This window comes from Patella vulgata, chromosome 4, assembly GCF_932274485.2.
Source record: "Patella vulgata chromosome 4, xgPatVulg1.2, whole genome shotgun sequence".
Taxonomy (NCBI): domain Eukaryota; kingdom Metazoa; phylum Mollusca; class Gastropoda; family Patellidae; genus Patella; species Patella vulgata.
Window position 1 is genome coordinate 83053071 of NC_065882.2, and position 19943 is coordinate 83073013.

Genomic DNA, 19943 nt, shown 5'->3' on the forward strand with positions numbered 1-19943 from the left:
TTGTTCAAAGGCTGCAATAGCAGGAAAACGTGTTTGCAGCCGTCAAATATTCCAAAATTGTCTTTGGGGGGGGGGGGGGTTACAAGGTCGCTGCTGTCTGTAAACCCGAAATTTTTCGGGCATTTCGGGTTCTGCCCCCAAAACTGTCATCGAGCCCCTACGCCTATTGCCGCGACCACCAGGCTAGCGAACTAGCGTCTTATTCGCTTAGCCACTGTGGCTCCTCGTAGGCCGTTTAAACTCGATCTGTCTTTTACTTCAAATTAATAATAATCTTACCTTTATCAGCATCTGTTTGATTCATTTTAGCTCCGTGTGTTTGATTCAGAAAGACATAATAATATATAGTTTTACGACTTTAATCTGACCAGGATCTGAATAGACCTGTATAAGAATTGGGTCTATATATAGCATAAGCACTAGTTGCACTATGTGAATGGCCTTCACCTCATTGTATTCTTTGGATGTTTACCTGTTGTGAAAATCGAGCATGGGTGGTATCCTATTGATTGTCGGCGACAAGTAATCCTTTAAAATATGCACGCTGTGCAGGGGCATGGTGATAATAAGTGGGTATCAATTTAACTCTGCCACAGTGACTTTTGCGCCAGAATTTGAAAGGTTTTTTCAATACGAGCATTATGGCGGCATAATCGGTATATCAGAATATAGCACAATATTGTTTTCAGAATTATCGTTTTTATTTTCGTATCATATCATTGTAATTTCTAATTGGTATATTTTTAATGAAACAATCATTCCCATTTTGGAAATCTTTCGTTTCAATTCAAGTTCCAATTTCAATGTTTTGACCCGAAAAGATCAAGGGTACTTGCATGCCAAATGCATCTCCAAGGTAAGGGTGATTTTTGCGGCGCCGGAATCGAGGTGTATTTTTGCGCCTCTATGTCTCCGCCGTACAAAATCCCAAATGATCAGGCCAACCAGTCAGTTATAGATTATTATAGCCCAAAATTAAAATTTCTTGCATACCGAACCAAAGGCTATAAATAAGGGTTTGCACCTATCACGTCATAATCCAATCATCCCACTGACGTCATGTGATTTTTATGGAAATGAAATGAAATGGGGTTTAACGGCTTGTTGATCTCCTCCAACTGGGCTAATGAAAACGGGCATACGCCATACATGAATGTTTGAAATGAAATGAAATGGGGTTTAACCTCCTGTTGATCTGCTCCAACTGGGCTAATGAAAACTTGCATGCCATGAGGGAAATTTTGCAAGGACATTGGCGCTACGGCCTACTGGGCTAATGAAAACGCGCATGCAATGAGGGAAATTTTGTCCGGACATTGCTGCTACGGACTACTCTTATGTCTGTCACAAAAACACTGTTCACAACCTTTACAATTAACCCTGTGGATATTCGGGACCCCACGACAATATCCTTAACATTTATGGGGAACTAGTTGATAAATGTTTAGCGAGAAGGTTCCATATAAAAAGCTACTTACCGTCGGGTATAATGCTGCAAATAGAACGGAAGAGAAGCAGTGACACATTCACTATTTGACAAGAAACTAAAAGTATTACATTATTGGAAACGCGCGGTGTCTCGTGTCCGCCCCCCCCCCACCTGCCCTTTAAACAGTTCGCCGACTACAAGTGCCTAATCTGTTGTGCGCTCGATGCAGGCTTTGTATTTGGAATCTTGCTTACTGGTGATCTGAAAACAAACCTAGGAACTCTTGTAGCACCATGAGCCTTCCTGTCTGACGTGGAGAGCGTCTATGGGAAACCGGTCGCCACATCCTACGTGGAACCCATGCATCTTTTCTTACTACACATTTCTGTAGCCTTGTGATCGTCTAGAATTTGTCTCTAGCTGTCTTTACTTCTGCTTCACGTTGTGTATTTACTTCTTACAGTTTCTTAAGACGTTGTCTTACCAGGAATAACAATGCGACAGTTTGCTTCTACATTTTATATATATATATAGCTGAATACAGGTATACAAGCATAATAGATAACAATACTAGTTAAAACCATTTCTCTACCCTAGCCAGCCTCGCGGCTGTCTAGGAACTCAGATGTACCCTCGATCTCTGGAATCTAATGCAAGTCTGACTTATTGCGGTTCCCCGGTTTCTTTTAAAGGTAAATGAATATCATGCACCATAAAGCGTGATCATGGCCCTGAACTTGTGTAATTAACAAAATGATTGGTTACTTTAAGCTAAATGATGCAATTAGAATAATTCCATTCACGTGTAATTCTGGTGGTAAATGAGTGACATATGTTTTCGATAAATAACTCTTTTTTATGTGTCAACTGTCAATTACAGACTAAGTTGATTTAGTGCACACTATATATGTGAATATGTTTGAAATTACTAACTTGCCATTGATATTAATTAATGAAATATAAAGGCATCTTATTTCAAGAGCAAAAATTCTAGCAATATTATTACACTCTACCAACCCCGTCAAAAGACGATTCAACATGGAAATGACAATTAAGTTATTTGCAGATTTTGGTGGTTTCAAAATACTTTTTTTTACATTGATTATTATCCATTCTTTATATACAGCTCTAGTTTGATCGTATTTGAATCAAATTATGCATCCAAAGACCACCCCTTTAGCCGACAAGTTTTTCGTGCGACGTGTTTGCACAAGGGTTAAACATTGATAAGTTATTTGTACAAATATCACACTGCTGAATAATTTTGGAATGTTCTCAATGGTTTGTCTGCATTCCAATTCCTTCATTCCACCTTCTGGAATCGTAGATTCTTGACGGCACAGTGGACATATGAACTAGTCATTAGTGGAGGTTTTCTTAACGTAATCGTCTAGACAGATCATTCAGAAAGAATGTTGACAGTCGATTAATTTAGGTTAATGAAAGTCATTTAAAGGAGCTAAATCGCTAATATTTGGGACCTAGAAATTGACACAAGTGGGTCGCAACTCATATAATACCGTAATATGAATGTATATAAACTGATTTACATTCAATCGTTTCCGTTCTTACTCTAATTTCAAATCAATTATGTTCCGTGAAATAAGCCAGCAGTCTCAATCGAGTGCAAATTCCTAGCGTCTGGTTATTCCAGTCTACATAAGCCGTTTGGTTTGGTGCAATATGTCTAGCCTCGTTCCTCTAGTCTCTTGCTAGAACTGGGGCTGAAACGCATTATGGTACACGATTCGTGTACCAATGGTAAAATATTTATTTTGTCTTAAATATTGGATATCAGAAGCCCACCCTTTTCCGGTAAGATCACAGCATCAATGTTGTTTTAAATTGACAAATAATTCGTGTTTTAAATGTTGAAGATTTTGGATGATATTGAGTTAGAGACTTAGCTCCTTTAAACGTCTTTGTCTGTCTGTTCAGCCATGTTGAAATTTTTTACAAATGACTGAATAAGTTGATACTCTGACAGAACTCCAACATCAACAGTTGTGGGAAGATAGGCCACTCATGTAACACACAATACAGTGTGTTTTTGAAGCCAAAGATTTAAATGACTTAGAGACACGCCCAACAACAGTGTACCTGCGCAAACTTGTTACACCCCAAGAAATGTATACATGTATATAGTAGTTACTCACTGTTGTTTATTGTAAACATAAGATTTAGCTATTTTATATCATTGGGGAGAACTTATATAGGCCTGTGCCCAGTGGCGGATTATGCTCCACCAAGGCCTGAGGTGGCAGTTGCTGGAGGGCCTATTTAGTTTTTAAATAGGGCCTATTTAAAATGGCGTGGGCCTAATTAATTTCAGGTCAGGGCCTATGTTGATTCCCGTTGGGCCTAAACCCCACCCCCTAACATTCATTGTCTATGCGTTTTTAATGTATCAGACAAGTCTAAAAATTTTTTTTTTACAAAATCTTTGGGCCTGAGGCTGCAGCCTCACTGATAATCCGCTACTGCCTGTGGCTGTTGCTCAATACATTTCTGTTTATTGAATTAAATATCGTTTAAACTAAACTAAACATTTACTTGGGATTTCAACTTTCCTATTGAAATAATTTTTCACACTAGATCTTTAGTTTAGCATAATCCATTTACATCATCTAGTTTTTATCTATTATAGTGAGAATTGCCAGATCTTTATCTAATCTTCCATAATGTATCTTTAACTCTGCCCGTGTAAAATTTGTGTCAGACTAATTCATATTAAAATATTCAGAGCAATTGACAGTCTAAATTCCAATATGGATATCTTGCATGCACTTAGTGCTTAATGTCTGACAAGGAACAGCTTTTAGTCATTCGGATGGGATGTAAAACCCGAGGAACTGTGTACATGTAGACATGCACGTTAAAGAACCCTTGAGATTTAGAATTTGAAGAATTATAGCAGGCGGAAACACTGCTGTGCTTTCAAAATTCCTGCATAAGCACATCATGATACAATCAGAACCGAAGAAATTTTGATTTTAGACTACAATTCGTATAAAGAAAATGATTATCAGTCATTTGGGCTAATGATTATCAGGCTTTTGGGCTAATGGTTATCAGGCTTTTGGGCTAATGATTATCAGGCTTTTGGGCTAATGATTTTAGGTTTTAAAGAGATTAGACTGTTGTGGATTTTAAACTATTATTTTATTATAAAATATTGTACAATAATTATGTCTGTCCGTTTAGATATGACAGTTATGTTGGATTTAAACACCCAATTATTGCACATAGGAATGTCAATAAACAAAAAAAATTGTTGATAAAAGGAATTAAAAACAATATATCTATGACAATCACAATATTAACATGAAAATAAAAACAATACATCTTTGACTATCACAATATATCTACGACTAAAACAATATATCTATGACTATGAAAATAACATGAAAATAAAAAATAATAAAAAAACAAATATATTCTAATAATCTAAATTTAAAAATTTACACAAAGAAAATCTTTTAGTCATCCCCAGTAAGTTTATCTCCCATTGATGGTTAATGTCATCTATGGACTTAAAATGATATTTTTCATCGTAAATCACGATGTTGAATGGCGTTTCTGACCCTGCACCTCTATATTTATTCTGACTCCTGTTTTGGGCTCAAATACGGGATCTTGGAATTCTTCTCAGAATCATGCTTGAAATCTTAGAACTGGATAAACTCTTTGTATTTTCTTATTATCAAAGATCTATTATTTCAAACAACATTTTTCTCTCCAAGGTTATATTATCAGAGTTTCAAGCCTCTAAGACAAGTCATTGTTAAAAATACAGAGGGGTGCTTAACTTTTTTCTCTGTGTATACATTCCCAATTGTTCATATGGGTAAAAGTAAAATTGTATTGTACAATATATATCACCAGCCTTTCTCTTCTTAAAAGGATCAGAGTATTTCAATCTTTGGAATAAAAACAAAAATCTTAACAAAATAAATACAGGTTGATTCTACAAGAATCTATAATTTGCTGATCTCTGCTTGAAGCTACCGAGAATCTCCAGATGAGAATCTGCTTTTAAAGAAAATTAAACATTCATGTCTGCAAAAATCTTGCAAATTTCTAGGCCTGGTTTTTTGTAAAAATGACTGTCCCGATTTTTTTTCTGATATTTCCATTAATTACCAATTTAACAAAAATATTTGAAAACTAGATTTATTTGTTTATTTATACACAATATCTATATCATTGATCGTTGTTTTTGATATTATATTACAATAAAACTAGTCTGTGTATTACACAATTTTCTTTAAACACAGGAAAGTAGAAGTAGAGTATTTATCCTACTGACTGATTAAAACACAGATTGACACACTACCAGTCCAGTATACAACTATTTTAAACACTGAGAACAAACTATACATGAATATAACAAATTAAATATAACAAAAGCTATTCATCCTCATGGCCCAGTTATTTTGTTTAACACAGGAATATAGAAATACAGTATTTATCGAGTAGAGATCATCCACTATCTGTATACAACTATTTTAAACACTGAACCAAAATATGTACGAGTATAACATAATTACTGGCTAAATATCACAAAAGCTATTCATTCTCACAGCTCAGCCATTTTATCGCTGCAGGTGATCATTTTGGAAAAATAGTACAAAATTTGATGTCCGACTGACTAAAATTACTCTCTCACATTTTAAATCCACCAAGTCATTTTGGGGTCGAGATATAAGTCTGCTTTTAGGAAGTTATCAGGTCAGCTATATTATGATAGAGATTACGGGGTTTAAGATGGGTTTATGGTCCACTCGATACAAACAAGGTGAGGTTTCAATAATTCGCTTGCACATAGGGATTTTTAGCAGTGGCAGGAAAACAAAGGACCCAGAGAAAACCCACGACCCTATTCCTTGTCACATACAATAAGGAAATTGAACCCACTCCACTAGACTCAATGACAGACCTTTCCAGTTTTAACTAGAATAAATAACTGTCAATAATATGTCCACACATTGCTAAAAATTTCATTCTACTTAAAACCTCTTTGTTAAATTCTCTTTAACATTTAGATAAAAAAATAACAAGTGCTCAAAACAAATTATAAAATTAGTGAATAAATTAGTGCCAATTTAGAATTTTACAAAAGCGAGTAATATTGCTGTGATTAAAAGAAAATGAGAAACTGAGATCTGATTGGCTGCTGTATATGTACATGGCATGGTGATATTTTTTAAGACCGGACATTTTCCTCGTTGAGCTAGAGTTGATGTTGTATCATCTTCATGAGCACATGTTCCGTTGATGATACGATAAGCTCCAGAATTCACCACGCTAAAAACACAAACAATCATTGGTTTATTAAACATACATTATGCAAGAGCTAAATCTGCCTATTGCAGGTCTTTCTTTAGGCCTGAAATGTTGTCTAAATTATTAATTAGACATTTATTAACATGAAAAGACCTAATCAACTCTCGATGCCATCTTATGTGTTGGATTTCCACTGAATTTGAAACTGATCTGCTGCTCAACGCTCATTGATGATTAAATCCAAAAATGGATAATCAAGACTATGTTTTCTTATCATAATTTTCAGCATATTCCCTTTACATTATCTTGTTTGTAACTATTATAGTGAGCTCCTTATCTAATCTTCCATAATATCCCTTTAATCATTTGTTACATAATCACAGATGTTATAGACGCTTCCTGTCACCATGACACGTGAAAATGATTTTAATATCAACATATCAACCTGTCCGACCCCTGGAGTTCTTGGTAGCATCCCTTCTGTGATTATGTAATCTTAACTTGTTGTTGGCATGTTTTATTTAAACTTTCTTTGTCTGATTGTATCGAATGTTAAACCTGATATGATACATGATACATTAGCCAGATGTCTAATAAGATCCTTTGTTTGGAAGGGTTTATAAACCCAGATAATAAACAAATCGACAGTGAGGTCTGGGCAAGGGCAAGGACATTGAGTCAGAGGCTAGACGAGGGCGTCTAGAAATTAACTCCAGGCCACGCAGGTCTGGAGTTAAGACCGAACAACGGCTCCCTCAACACAAGCTAATTACGGAGCCTTAAGTTTTGTACATAATATGTTAGAAGAAGAATAAAAGTATTATAAGATGCTAAACTAGTCTTGTCATCTGAACTTGATATAAAGACACAATACTGTAACACATTTGAGACTTTGAGACTAATATCACCATGGGTTCCATGTTGAAAAGTATATGTCGGTCATGAACGCTTTAGTTGAAAATTGACCGAAATGTACTGAGACGAATTTGTAAATGTACACGCCATAATACTAGTATATTTTTCTGAAACATGGCTTCGATAGACCTGCTCTGTGTAAATATAAAATCAAACATGGCTACGATCGACCTCCACTATGTAACTATACAATTTGTCAATGTACACGCCATAATACTAGTATATTTTTCTGAAACATGGCTTCAATAGACCTGCACCATGTAAATATAAAATCAACCGGCCTGTAAAGATTAGTGTATGTGTATAGAAGCCATGTCACCTCATGATTGGTGTTATATATATATATCACATTGTCAACCAAGTGAGGAAAAGTGGTTCATCTTACTCTATTTGTGCACCCACAGTCAGCATCTTTTAAAGGTCACCGGAAATATAGAATAGAATATGAGCAGAAGGACTAAAATGATGTCACGGATTGTTTATTGAGGGAAAGTTACGACTACTCGCGGAGAGCGGTGGAAATTACTAATGTTGAAATTTACCTGTAGCAGGTAATATTGACATTTGGATTCGTGTTATACTTATGGAAAGGATATGTTGACATAATTACTTGAATTATTTTTAAAAAGTTTGAAGCTTTACCAGTGACCTTTAAAAAAACCAGAGATGGGGTTTAAAGTCCACTTGTCACAAACTAGGTCATTTCGGGACTAGCACATGGTTGAATTTTATTTCAATAATTCGCTTGCACATAGGGGTCTTTAGCAGTTGGAGGAAACCGGAGGACCTGGAGAAAACCCACGAGATTGGACAGGCGACCCTACTCCTTGTCACGTACAATCAGAGAATCCCTTATGACGCGCACGCACTCACCATTCGACCCCCCGCGCCCCAATACTAACTAAGTTCTAACAAATACCACATCATTAGTGAGAAAAACTAATAATTAGTATTTGGAAAATTACATAAAATATGTAGAACCTACCTTTGTGTTATTTTACAATTAAAGTTATAGAACCTACCTTCGTGTTATTTTACAGTTAAAGTTATAGAACCTACCTTTGTGTTATTTTACAGTTAAAGTTATAGAACCTACCTTTGTGTTATTTTACAGTTAAAGTTATAGAACCTACCTTTGTGTTATTTTACAGTTAAAGTTATAGAACCTACCTTCATGTTGTTTTACAGTTAAAGTTGTAGAACCTACCTTCATGTTATTTTACAGTTAGAGTTATAGAACCTACCTTCATGTTATTTTACAGTTAAAGTTATAGAACCTACCTTCGTGTTATTTTACAGTTAAAGTTATAGAATAGTGTCTCCCGATAGTGGTTCCAGTCTTCTATAACCAGTAAATAAAGGTTTGTTTTAGGGAGAGCCGTCACATAATAAAAGCCGGACATACACGGACCCGATACATTCCCTGTAATCATACCACTTGAACCTAAAATAATTAAAATGAAATAAAATGAAATGGGGATTTAACGTCCTACTTATCTGCACTGACCCACCGCAGTGCCCTGAAATAATTATTCACTAATTAGTAAAGTTTTTTTTATTCATCTTATTTTAGTGGCCGAGCATCCAGTGTGGCTTAGTAAGAAAGCCGCTCGCTCGCTCACTCGCTCACCAGGAGATCTCCCATTCACTTCCGCTATTAACCAAGAATGTTCCTTGAGATCTTCCAGTGCTCTCTCCCTTTGTCGGTGGTGAAGAACAGAGGGGGTGGGGCAACATAGATACTGTCTAGGCATTTGGATCGGATAGGATGAAAAACTGCTCCCCGGGCAAAATTTCCCTCGTAATCATAGCACACTGTATGGCATATACCCATCATTTTAACCAAATCGGTGCAAAAATATAGGATGTTCAACGGCATTTCATTTCATTTCTTTGACTGGCATTTAATACTTGAAGAGTAGTAACACAGAAACTTATACATGGGAGCAAGAGCACTAACATGGTTCAGTTTTTTCTTCAGTAACTACCTGTACATAGGAACCATTAGCTGTTGCAGGAACTGGAAGAACAACGAAGTTGGGCAGGCGACCCTACTACTTGTTACATACAAGCATGGAATCCAAACCACTCGACATGACAGACCTTTTGATCTAAAGAACATTAGAGACCACAATATTTCTTTCTTGGAAACCTAAGTTGATGAGATGTATCAATATTTCTATCTTGGAAACCTAAGTTTGTGAGATATATCAATATTTCTATCTTGGAAACCTAAGTTTCTGAGACGTATCAATATTTCTGTCCCGTGATCAAGTGTAGTTTAATGGTTGAGTTCGAGACATTAAGTAATATATCGATATTGCATGTGTGCGTTAGCACTGGGGCTGCATTGTATATCTATATATTACGCAATGTCTTGCACGAAACCATTAAACAACCTAAAATACAGACACTATCCCGCACATGCATTTCAATGAAATATGTCACACGGTTTCAATATTTCAATTAGTATAAATAATGTACGCCTGGCACATTGCCCGTACCATTATTTGAAATAATGGAACGCCAACATCAAAGAATGACGTCCCATCTGTATTTTAAGGATTTTTATTCCCCTCTTACCTAATTTATCATCAACTGTTGAGAAACTAACAACATCTTGTATACAACCGAAATCACTGTGAAATTTCGGAATAGGACCACGATCTCTATAATAATCATCCGATTCTTCAGGTGTTTTAGGTATTCCTTCTAATGTTACCTGAAAATATATACTATTATTTATAAATACTCCAGGGATGCGGTTTCGAAATTCTGCTCCATGGACAATTTTAGTTGGGGTCAGGTCACAAGAAGTCGTTTGTAGGCTTTAGGAATTAAGAGTGAATAAGCTTCCATTCCCTTTAATAAACTTCAATTGTACACTGAATATTTTGCGGTGCTTTTAGAATTAAATAAACTTGGAGAAAACCCACATGGTTGGACAGTCGACACTACTCCTTGTCATGTACAACCGGGTGAATCGAAACCACGGCACTTGACTCAATGACAGACCTTATGATACCACGCACACACCCTAAGCACTGAGCCAACCAATCCCCTTCTCAACCCAAATAGTCATGTTTCAAATCTAATATCTGGAAGGCTAGAAGTTATGTTTCCAGTCCCAAAACTATAAACAGTGGCATGTACTGTACACTAGACAGGGTATGCTTACTCTACAACACCTGATACCATTTCTCATTTGCAAAGTTCACACAATTGAACACTTTTGTTATATGTGTATGTGACCAAGATCTGGACACCAGAAACACAACAACTAACATATGAGACCAAAATGAGTTGGAAGTCCAAATTGTTCTTCTCTGAACTGGGCTAATGAAGACGGGCATACGTCATACAGTGTGCTATGAGGGAAATTTTGCCCAGACAGCGGCACTACGTCCTACTCTTACATCGAATTCCAACTGTCAAGGGATCTTTTATGTGCATGCCAATGTGTACACGGGACCTCAGTTTTTCGTCCCATCCGAACGACTAGACAGCTGTCCTTATCAGGCCCTCCGTCCTGCATCAATGACAAGGGGGAACCATGCCAGAAAATCTGGATGATCTTTCTCAGCCAACCTCCAGGCTAGCGAGCCAGAGTCTTACCCACTTAGCCACCGTCACTCCCTGTTTTACTTTATGAATAATTTTTTAAAAATAGGTTAAAAATAAAATTTTACAAAAGGTAATAGTTCGAATTTGACAAATAAAGCAAATTCATTTTTTTTTTTTTAAATATTTTTTTGCATATTTTCGACATTTTTTGTTCTTATTGTAAACAATGACCAGTTAATTCCGACACATTTTGCTGTTCGTCACTCTCGTCAAAGTATGCTTACCTTTGGGGCTAACGGAGATATTCGACAAGATCCCTGAAAATCCATGTCTAAATTTCGCTTGATAAAGCCATGTTCGTAAATCAGGTGTTTCATCACCTCTCCTTCTTTACGACCCAAAGTCACACCATCATATTTACTCTTATCTAAATTATTAGCCAATAGAAAATCAGGATCCATGACAAGTTTTGCGCTACTATCAAACAAATAACACCTGTAAATAATAATTATTAGATTTGTGAGTATATGAAAATGAAATGAAATGAAATGGGGTTTAACGTCCTACTGTTCTGCTCTGACTGGGCCAATAAAGACTGGCATACACCATACAGTGTGCTATGAGGGAAATTTGGCCTGGACAGCAGAGCTACAGCCTACCTTTATTTACAAATTCCATCTGTCAAGGTTCTTTTACGTGTGTGCCAATGTGTATACAGGAACTCTGTTGAGCTTAGGACTAAAGTCGCGCCGAGGTGGCATAACTGTCACTTAGCTTAGCTCATTTGATGAACTGGCGACTTGAAGAACAGGACTCAGATTTTGTTAAGACTTGGGACATGACTCAGAAGTAAAGTCAGAGACTTGGGACTTGATTCGGACTCAATGTCCTGTGCATTGTTCCCACCTCTGGAGCCAGCGTCTTCTAGCCACCGTGGCTACCTGCAGATTCTGCGGTAAAACAAAGAGATAGAGAGAGTAATGGGGTTTAACGTGCACTCGACACAAACTATGTCATATTGGGACTAACACATGGCTCAATTTTATTTCAATAATTCACTAGCACGTAGAGGTCTTTAGCACTGGGAGGAAACCGGAGAACCCGGAGAAAACCCACGAGGTTGGACATGCAACCCTATTCCTTGTCACGCACAACCGGAGAATCAAAACCCTGCCAGTTGACTCAATGACAGACCGCATGATACATCGCGAACATGCTAACCATTTGGTTATACCCCCCCCCTCTTCGCGTTAAATCAGACTTAACTTCATATTTGTGAAGAATTGAGATAATGCTAATAAATGACATATTGTTTTTAAATAAATATCTTGAGTATTATACCAATTTGAGTATTTTATACCTTGTTTCACAACCAGGTTCGCCATCTCGACACGTATAAACTTGTTGACATGATTTACGGAAATCACTGGCCTGCATCGAACCCATTGTTTTATTCTGGAAATCATCATAGAGAATATCCAATCCTGTTACAGCTTCAACACGTTCCGTAGAACACCGTCGATGATCTGCGTTTGGACCTGGAGCTTTACTCAAATAACATACCTCTGAAATATATTATATACTTTAATACACTCTATTATATACTTTATTACACTCTATTATAGACTTTATTACACTCTATTATAGACTTTATTACACTCTATTATAGACTTTATTACACCCCATTATATATTTTATAACACCCTATTATATACTTTATTACACCCTATTATATACTTTATTTCACCCTATTATATACTTTATTACACTCTATTATATACTTTATTACACTCTATTATATACTTTATTACGCCCTATTATATACTCTATTACACTCTATTATATACTCTATTACACTCTATTATATACTTTATTACACTCTATTTTATACTTTAGTCCACCCTATTATATACTTTATTACACCCTATAATAGACTTTATTACACTCTATTATAGACTTTATTACACTTTATTATATATACTTTATTACGCCCTATTATATACTCTATTACACTCTATTATATACTCTATTACACTCTATTATAGACTTTATTACACTCTATTATATACTTTATTACACCCCATTATATATTTTATAACACCCTATTATATACTTTATTACACCCTATTATATACTTTATTTCACCCTATTATATACTTTATTACACTCTATTATATACTTTATTACACCCTATTATATACTTTATTACACTCTATTATATACTTTATTACGCCCTATTATAGACTTTATTACACTCTATTATATACTTTATTACGCCCTATTATAGACTTTATTACACTCTATTATATACTTTATTACACCCTATTATATATTTTATTACACTCTATTATATACTTTATTACGCCCTATTATAGACTTTATTACACTCTATTATATACTTTATTACGCCCTATTATATACTTTATTACACTCTATTATATACTTTATTACGCCCTATTATATACTCTATTACACTCTATTATAATATACTTTATTACACTCTATTATAATATACTTTATTACACCCTATTATAGACTTTATTACACCCTATTATAATATACTTTATTACACTCTATTATAATATACTTTATTACACCCTATTATAGACTTTATTACACCCTATTATATACTTTATTACACTCTATTATATACTTTATAACACCCTATTATATACTTTATTACATTCTATTAATACTTTATTACACCCTATTACATACTTTATTACACCCTATTTTATACTTTATTACACTCTATTATATACTTAATTACACCCTATTATATACTTTATTACACCCTATTATAGACTTTATTACACCCTATTATAATATACTTTATTACACCCTATTATAGACTTTATTACACCCTATTATATACTTTATTACACCCTTTAGCAGTGGGAGGAAACCGGATGACCCAGAGAAAACCCACAAGTTTGGACAGGCGACCCTACTCCTTGTCCCGTACAACCTGGGAATGAAACCCAACCAATCGGCCATCCAACCCCCCTGAAATGTAGCCAGGTGAATCTTTCCCCCGATATATGTCTTTGCTGTATAAATAGTAAATTATCAGCTTTCACTCCTTATTTTTGCACTGGATGTTTAGCTCAGTATTGGCGGGGCTATTTGCCGTTTAAACGGTTAAAAATATTTGAAGAAATCTTCAGAAATACGTAATTTTTTGTGAAACAAAAATAAAGAAATTGCATCTTACTTGTCATGCAATCACTGTCAAGGTCACATTTACAGCCGCCTGGTAGTGGTCTTCCTTTAAATACCTCACATTCTCGATCAGTTTTAGGTGTCATGCCCTCAAACACGGCCTGGGATATCGTGTTAATCTTTCCCACACCAGCAGCGTCCATATAAGGTGTTGATATAGATGTTTTATGCGGAGCTGAGCTGGTTCGTTTGTACCATGGACGTCTAAAGATAAACAATGATGATCAATTTATAGTTCAAAATTTCGTTATACTTGTCTATTACCGGCGTTTTGGTTGAAGTGAGGGATTAGCCAATGAAACAGTTTGTTACGGCGAGTTCTTTGCGTGCCATGCACGGAACTGTGGGTAAACCACTAGAAAAATCAACTCTGATTGATTAATCTATGTCTGACATCATAGGGTCAAAAGTCATCAGTATGACCTCTGATGCGACCTTTCAGTACAACTTGTCAGATCTTCATGTAGTGTAGGCCATTGAAAGTATAAAAAACGAAACGAAATATATATTATTATTTTATTACTTATCTTATGGAAAAGAGACTTCATTCACAAAAAACTTAAAGAGCTGAAAGTTCTCGCAATAATAGTTAAAAAATAGATAATGAAAACAGAATATGCTGAAAATTTCAGTCAAATTGCAACACTCTGAACCAAGATATTAGCGATTCAATTTTAAGCTTGCATCGATCGTTATTACGATAATAAACAAAGTCTTGATTATCCATTTTTACATTAAATTATCCATCACAAAACATATTCGAATCCATTAAATATCGCAGGCTAACGACGGCATTGAGAGTTGATTATGGCCTTGTCATATTAATATAATTGAGGGGGGCCATGGTGGCTAAGTGGGTAAGACTCTGGCTCGCTAGCCTGGAGGTTGGCTGAGGAAGATCATCCAGATTTTCCGGCGTGGTTTCCCCTTGTCAGTGATGCAGGACGGAGAGCCTGACAAGGACAGCTGTCTAGTCATTCAGATGGGACGAAAAACCGAGGTCCTGTGTACTCATTGGTGTGCACGTAAAAGATCCTAGGCAGTTGGAATTCGATATAAGAGTAGGCCGTAGCGCCGCTCCCTGGGCAAAATTTCCCCCTTAGCACACTGTATGGCGTCTTTATTAGCCCAGTTCGGAGCAGAACAGTAGGACGTTAAACCCCATTTTATTTCATTAAAGATAGGTTCCCAGAAAAGTATTTATCGGGTGGTTATTTCCAATAAAAATACTGAATTCCCTAAAAACACCCATGGAACGTATACAGGACAAAAATGTCAGGGTTCCCCTAATAGACAGCCCAACGATTAGGAATATCAGCACGCGTCAAAGGTTGCACGCATAGACTGAGCGCTTGATATACATGTTGGTAAATTTTATGAAGAGTTAGACGTACAACACTTTCTGAGATAAAAATAACGAAAAAAGACGAGAGCAGTGGATAATCCGAGAATTTAATTAGGATTCGTTATTTGTAATAAAAACATGTAGTCAGAGATTAAAGACAACATCGTCTTGTGTATGCAATGAATTTTCCTCCGACTTTGCACCCATAAGTCACGTGACACAAACATGACCTCTTTTGATTGATTTTTTATAGCAAGGGTATTCCTTGACGATCATATTGTTTTGAGAAGGATTTGAAGCAAATTTATGATAAATTAATTAGTTTGAATATGTTTTTAGGCCAAATATATCATCAAATCACCCAGTTTGTACACAGGAATGTATCTTTAATAAATGTCTAGTTAAATCTAGGTATATCGCAGCCATTCAATGCCCCAGAGAGTTGCAATTATGGTCTTGTCATGTTAATAAATGTCTAATTAATAATTTATATGACATTTAAGGCCTAAAGAAAGACCTACATGTTTAATTAAGTTTTTGTGAATAAGCTTATACAAGTGAATGAAATGGGGTCTAACTTAATCGCCTACTTTCTTGCACAAACTAGACTAACATACGTCATCCAGTGTACTATCAGTGAAATTTTATCCACACATTTCCGCTAACCCTTCAAAGTGTACACGGGGCCTTGATTTCTCATCCTATCCGATGGACAAGAGACTGAACCAATGACAAAGGGAAACCAAACTGTTTCTTAGCCAACACTGGGACCGAGCCCAGGACCTCCTGGGAGGGAATGAAATATCTTACTTGGTAGGATCGTATCCACGTGACGATCTATGACCAGGATATGTTCTAAAAACTCCGCTACGTAAACCAACATTCGTCCATTTTATTTGATTGATCGACTCAAAATCTCTTGTTCTCCAGATTTCTTCTATTGGTTGTGTAATTAACACATCAGCCCTGCAAAATATCCATGACAAAAGTCTTATAACCATGACAACAGTATTTATAATCATGACAACAGTCTTTAAATCATCATGACAACAGTCTTTATATCATCATGACAACAGTCATATAACCAGGACAACTCCATCTCACTCACCCCATCAATCTTTTGAACTCCTCATCCCACACTAATCTCTTGAACCCCTGGTCTCCCAACCCACCAAGTCTTGAACTCCTCATCCTACACTAATCTCTTGAACCCCTGGTCTCCCAACCCACCACTCTGCCCACCAAAGTCTTGAACTCCCCATTCCACACTAATCTCTCGAGCCCCTGAATTCACCCTACAATATTTACCTGACTCCCTTGTTAAACTTCTGTTTTCCTGATTCACAACCCAGATCTGTTTGGTTCCCGTTAATCCATATATGGGCTTCGTAAGTTTTCATCGCTAGGTTATCGTTATACATATATTTAGTGGGATCACAGTGGGCCTTCGGAGCCAAGAAAATTGTTGAATGTTTGTAGGTTATTCTCAGACCTGGATAACGTCTTTCATTTTCTCTGATGTCAATCTTCTTCCATAACCCAGGAAATCTCTCCTTGAGTAGTCTCCCCTTGTACTCCTTCAACAGGTTGTAATAACTCTCATCATATTTTGATCGATCTAACGGTTCCTGTGATCTACGAAATTCCTGACAACAGAAATTATAAACTTTGAAAAAATTCAATCAGATTAAACATTTTTATTTTATGATCAGTAGTGGAATACCGCGTTTTATCAGTGAAATAAAAGTGTTATTCCACTGGCTAAAGTAGTCCATGGTGTTTTTACCTAAAATAATTGTAAAATCATAAAATAAATAGAACATTTGTCATTTTGTCGTGAATAACATATTTTATTTCATCTCTAAGCAAGAAAACGTTTATATTTTCACTCATGCTACGCATTCGTGAAAATATAAGTTTTCTTGCTTCTCGATGAAATAAAGTATGTTATTCACTCTAAAACGACAAATATCCTCTATTTATTTTGGGAATTAATCTGTCAGACAAATAAGGTAATAATCATATGGTCATTAGACAAATAAGGTAATAATCATATGATAAAATTTCCATAACAGGATCAGTGTCCTCCTACTCAATGCTCACTCTGGGATGCAATTTTTTCCGCCAAATTTTCATTTATTAACCATATATTTGTTACGCCAAAATTTTTATTATATTTTTACTTTCAATATAAAGTTATGATATTACAATTTAAAAAATTCTTCTCTGCTTGCAGAGGCTATTTTTTGAAAGCTTTTTTAGTACACTACAAACAGTTGTGAATGATCAATAAAGGATTTTAAAATTTCCATTCATCCGTTTTTCCAAATGCACTTAAAATTTTACGATTTTTGACATTTTTCTCTGCCGCAGAGAGAGAGAGAGAGAGAGAGAGAGAGAGAGAGAGAGAGAGAGAGAGAGAGAGAGAGAGAAATGGGGTTTAACGTTCACTCGACACAAACTAGGTCGTTTCGGGACTAACATATGGTTCACTTTAATTTCCATAATTCGCTTGCGCGTAGGGATCTTTAGCAGTGGGAGGAAACCGGAGGACCCGGAGAAAACCCACGAGATTGGACAGACGACCCTACTCCTTGCCACATACAACCGGGGAATCGAAACCACGCTAGTTGACTCAATGACGAGTTTATGATACAGCGCGCACGTGCTAACCATTCGGCCATTCAACCCAACACAAGGCATAAACACAAATAAATCAATTATATATAGAAACCATTAAAAAAAACAGAGATTCGTATTTGAAGACCAATAATTAAATCTTTTGTCTCTTAATTAGTTTATAACTACTCTTACATAATTAATTGATAACTGACTCCACCAAACGCAAAAAAAACCTGTAACAAACTGGAAATCAAAGCTTTGTGGCAAATTTTTTTATTGGTATGATAAAAAAAGAATTGTTGAAATAAAATTGAACCATATGTTAGTCCCGAAGTGACATGGTTTGTCTCGAATGAACGTTGAACCCCATTTCTCTCTCTCTCTTACAATGTAGTTGTTGGAACTACTTTATGTTGGAACTACTTTATGTTGGAACTACTTTATGTTGAGGTCTTGGGTGGTTAATTATATATAATACTATAAATAAAATATATACTCACCATGTCAGTATCGGCTAAACTGAAGGCAAACGAATATTCTGAATTATTTAGGGCTGCATAATAATAATTCTGAAAATACAATTTTATAGTTAACAAATGGTGTAGCCTAATGAAAAAACAAATGCCGGGAAATTTTCTGCACATAAATAACGCAATGTTGTCAATATTTGGGTTTATTTTGCAACAATTGAGTGAAAAACATGGATTTTATGCGTAACTGCGACCTCCACTTACCGTGAACCTAAAATTGACAAAAAAATCGCAGTTATCGATTTTCTAATAAAAAGTATACTTCATCATTTTTATGGAGAAAAAAATTGCCCTATAGAACAGATAAGATAATCTTCAAGTCTAAACTATTAACCAAATTCCCCAAATATTCTTGTCCCTTGAAATATTGTGTAATAATCTGTGTTATGTCAGTCTAAATCAATGTATTACGTGGACCCTGTTTTTTTTTTTTGTCCCATTCAAACGACTAGACACTGTCTTTGCCAGGCCCTTCGTCCTACACCAACAATCATGCGGGAAAATCTGAAGGAACTTTATACACCAACACCGGGAGTGAACATGGGATCTCGCGGTTAGCGAGTCAACTGAAGTAGCGTGGTTTCAAATTCCCACTTGTACATGACAAGGAGTAGCGTCACCTGTCCAACTTAGTGGGTTTATTTCTCCTGGTCCTACGGTTTCCTCCCACTGCTAAAGACCCCTATGTTCAAGTTAATAACTGAAATAAAATTGACCATATGTTAGTCCCAAAATGACCTGGTTTGTGTCGAGTGGGCATGCCTAGTCTATATCAATATTTTACTTCCATTATGTCAGTGTAAATCAATGTATCACATGGACGGGGGAGCATGGTTTTTCGTCCCATCTGAACAACTAGACACTGCCCATGTCAGGCCCTCCATCCTGCACCAATGACATGGGGAAACCATGCTGGAAAATCCCAAGGAAGCTTCGAAGCAAGGTTAGTGATCAAGCACCTTACACACTGAGCCACTGTGGCCCCCAGACAGGGGCGGATTGGGGACGGGAACCGACCCGGTCTCCTTAG

At 36.1% G+C, this 19943-nt stretch overlaps 1 protein-coding gene across 1 annotated transcript in view; it reads right to left on the bottom strand.

The window, feature by feature from the left end:
* Window positions 1-4588: 4588 nt before the first annotated feature.
* Window positions 4589-19943, bottom strand: part of LOC126817571 (voltage-dependent calcium channel subunit alpha-2/delta-2) — a 32310-nt gene continuing 16955 nt past the window's right edge. Inside the window, exons 14-22 of the mRNA XM_050544628.2 lie at window positions 18884-18952; window positions 17070-17407; window positions 16572-16727; window positions 14409-14620; window positions 12555-12759; window positions 11479-11689; window positions 10214-10352; window positions 8912-9074; window positions 4589-6736 (exon numbers count right to left, since the gene is read on the bottom strand). Of these exons, the coding sequence (XP_050400585.1) occupies window positions 6535-6736; window positions 8912-9074; window positions 10214-10352; window positions 11479-11689; window positions 12555-12759; window positions 14409-14620; window positions 16572-16727; window positions 17070-17407; window positions 18884-18952 (1695 nt within the window). The 3' untranslated portion in view covers window positions 4589-6534. The remainder of the gene's footprint in view (window positions 6737-8911; window positions 9075-10213; window positions 10353-11478; window positions 11690-12554; window positions 12760-14408; window positions 14621-16571; window positions 16728-17069; window positions 17408-18883; window positions 18953-19943) is intronic.